Raw genomic sequence first — 2,003 nt, forward strand, 5'->3', positions numbered from 1 at the left:
TCCAAACTGCTGCTCCCCTCTGAAAGACATCTGACCATTTTTGACTTTTCAGAATCTTTAAAATCTCTTTTCTGTCCCATTTTGCCAAAGAAAGGAAGTTGCCTAATAATTTAGCACACCTTATATAGGGTGTTGATGTCATTAGGCCACGCCCCCTCTCATTACAGAGAAGCACACCACCTGATTTACTTCATTGGTAGTTGGCTTTCCAGCCTCTACAGCTTGGAGGAGGATAACATGAATGAAAAGGAGGATGTGGTGGAAATACTAATTTGCCTAATAATTCTGCACACAGCGTATTCTGATTTACTGATCAGTCAAAAACTCATTAATAGTTCTATTTCTCTTGAAATTTCAAGTCTAAATATCCTCAATATAAATGTTAAAGCGCTACAAATCACTTCTGTTTCAGAGTTCCTCTCTGAGTCAGTGTTAAATACTAAAGGTTATTATAGTGAGGAAGAAAAAAAATAAATAAATCAACAACCTTCTTGACAAAACAAGTCATATAAAAAAAGTATACATCCACAGATCATTTAGTGAAGAAAAATTTATTTTAGTGAAAATATTATTGCTTTAAAATTTCTAATTTAACTACTGGTTACCATGCCAACTTTGCCACCAGGATTCTGCGTGGATAGGAATAGTAGGTTGGGTGATGGAGCTCAGGGTTTGACACATTCTAGTAGCTCTGCATCAGCTCTGAGAAATGGCCTCCTCTCAGCCTCACATTTCTCAAATTCAAGCCAAAACATTTAAACAAAAAACCCCACCGAAGGTTAGCATTAGCAAACCTGGAAACCGGCTTGCAAACAGTACAGAACAAAAGATGGCTGATGGAGGTTTGACTCACTCTGGCTGTGAGGACTTAAACTCGCAGCTATCTCATTGCAGACATTAAGGCGATAGCTTATCTCGCCTCTAATGGCATCTTAGACTTGATTGGCTTTGATCAAAATGTGGATAGACCGACACCTTCTCATCTTCATACTTTGGACCTTGTCCTCACATTTGGCATTGATTGTGTAGAAATGAGCAATGACTTTCACATTTTATTTAGCAAAATTCTCTAATTTTCTAAAAGAAGGTTTCACTTTAGCAAATCATCAGATAGCTCTGGATTAGTATCTGTTCCCTTTTATAATAATCCAGTTACTATACATTGCTTTTTTATTTGGTCAAATAAAATATGTTTTAATAGAATTCCAAGTAAAAACAGTAGCCTACAAAAACGGATACTGTTTATGCATGAAAAATATACAGTCAGTTTTGCACCAACATGCATATAATAGAGTGCTTACCTAAAAAAGAAAAGCAGAAGAAAAAAAGAAAAAAAGGAGAAAAAGAAAAAAAAAGAAAAGAATAAAGAAACAAAGAGAAAAGAAAAAAGAAAAAAAAAAAGTATCTGTTCCCTTTTTATTTTAATCTCTGTTATAACAGAAAAACATTGCTGAGGGCAGCCATTTAATTTCCTCCCTTTCATACAGTGATGATCTTGTTGAACTGATTACTTCCTTTCTGTATGTTGCATTAAACAACATAGCCCCCCAGAAAAAAATGAATTAATAAGAAGGTAGGAGATCTTAGATGGAAGGTGGCTTCAGTCCATCATGTCAGTGTTTGCCTTTAGTGAGGCATCAAAGATGTGAAATTGAGCAAAGAGACCTACTAAACAACCTCTGAACATTAAAAAAACTGTTATAGAGATATAGAGCACTCCATAATGACCCCAACATAATCTCACCTGATCATATTCAGAAGAGGAGACAAGGAAGAGGATGGAAGTGACCGAGTCAAAGCATTCAAACCAACGCCGCCTCTCCGAGCGCTGGCCACCAACGTCCACCATTTTGAAAGGAACGTTCTTGATCTCAAAGTTGTACTCGTGGATACCCTTGGTTGGTTTCCTGGCCAGTAGGATGTCCTGCTGGCTGGGGAGGTAGTCCTGCAAGGAAAGCGTTGCATTTAGACCCGACAGGATTCCTAAAAACATCAATCATTTA

At 37.1% G+C, this 2,003-nt stretch overlaps 1 protein-coding gene across 1 annotated transcript in view; it reads right to left on the bottom strand.

Moving 5' to 3' along the window:
• Window positions 1–2,003, bottom strand: part of LOC107100329 (guanine nucleotide-binding protein subunit alpha-13) — a 20,113-nt gene that overhangs the window by 2,505 nt on the left and 15,605 nt on the right. Inside the window, exon 4 of the mRNA XM_015398778.1 lies at window positions 1,745–1,945. Coding sequence (XP_015254264.1) covers window positions 1,745–1,945 — 201 coding nt within the window. The remainder of the gene's footprint in view (window positions 1–1,744; window positions 1,946–2,003) is intronic.

This window comes from Cyprinodon variegatus, unplaced genomic scaffold (genome assembly GCF_000732505.1).
Source record: "Cyprinodon variegatus isolate N-32 unplaced genomic scaffold, C_variegatus-1.0 Scaffold960, whole genome shotgun sequence".
NCBI classification, from domain to species: domain Eukaryota; kingdom Metazoa; phylum Chordata; class Actinopteri; order Cyprinodontiformes; family Cyprinodontidae; genus Cyprinodon; species Cyprinodon variegatus.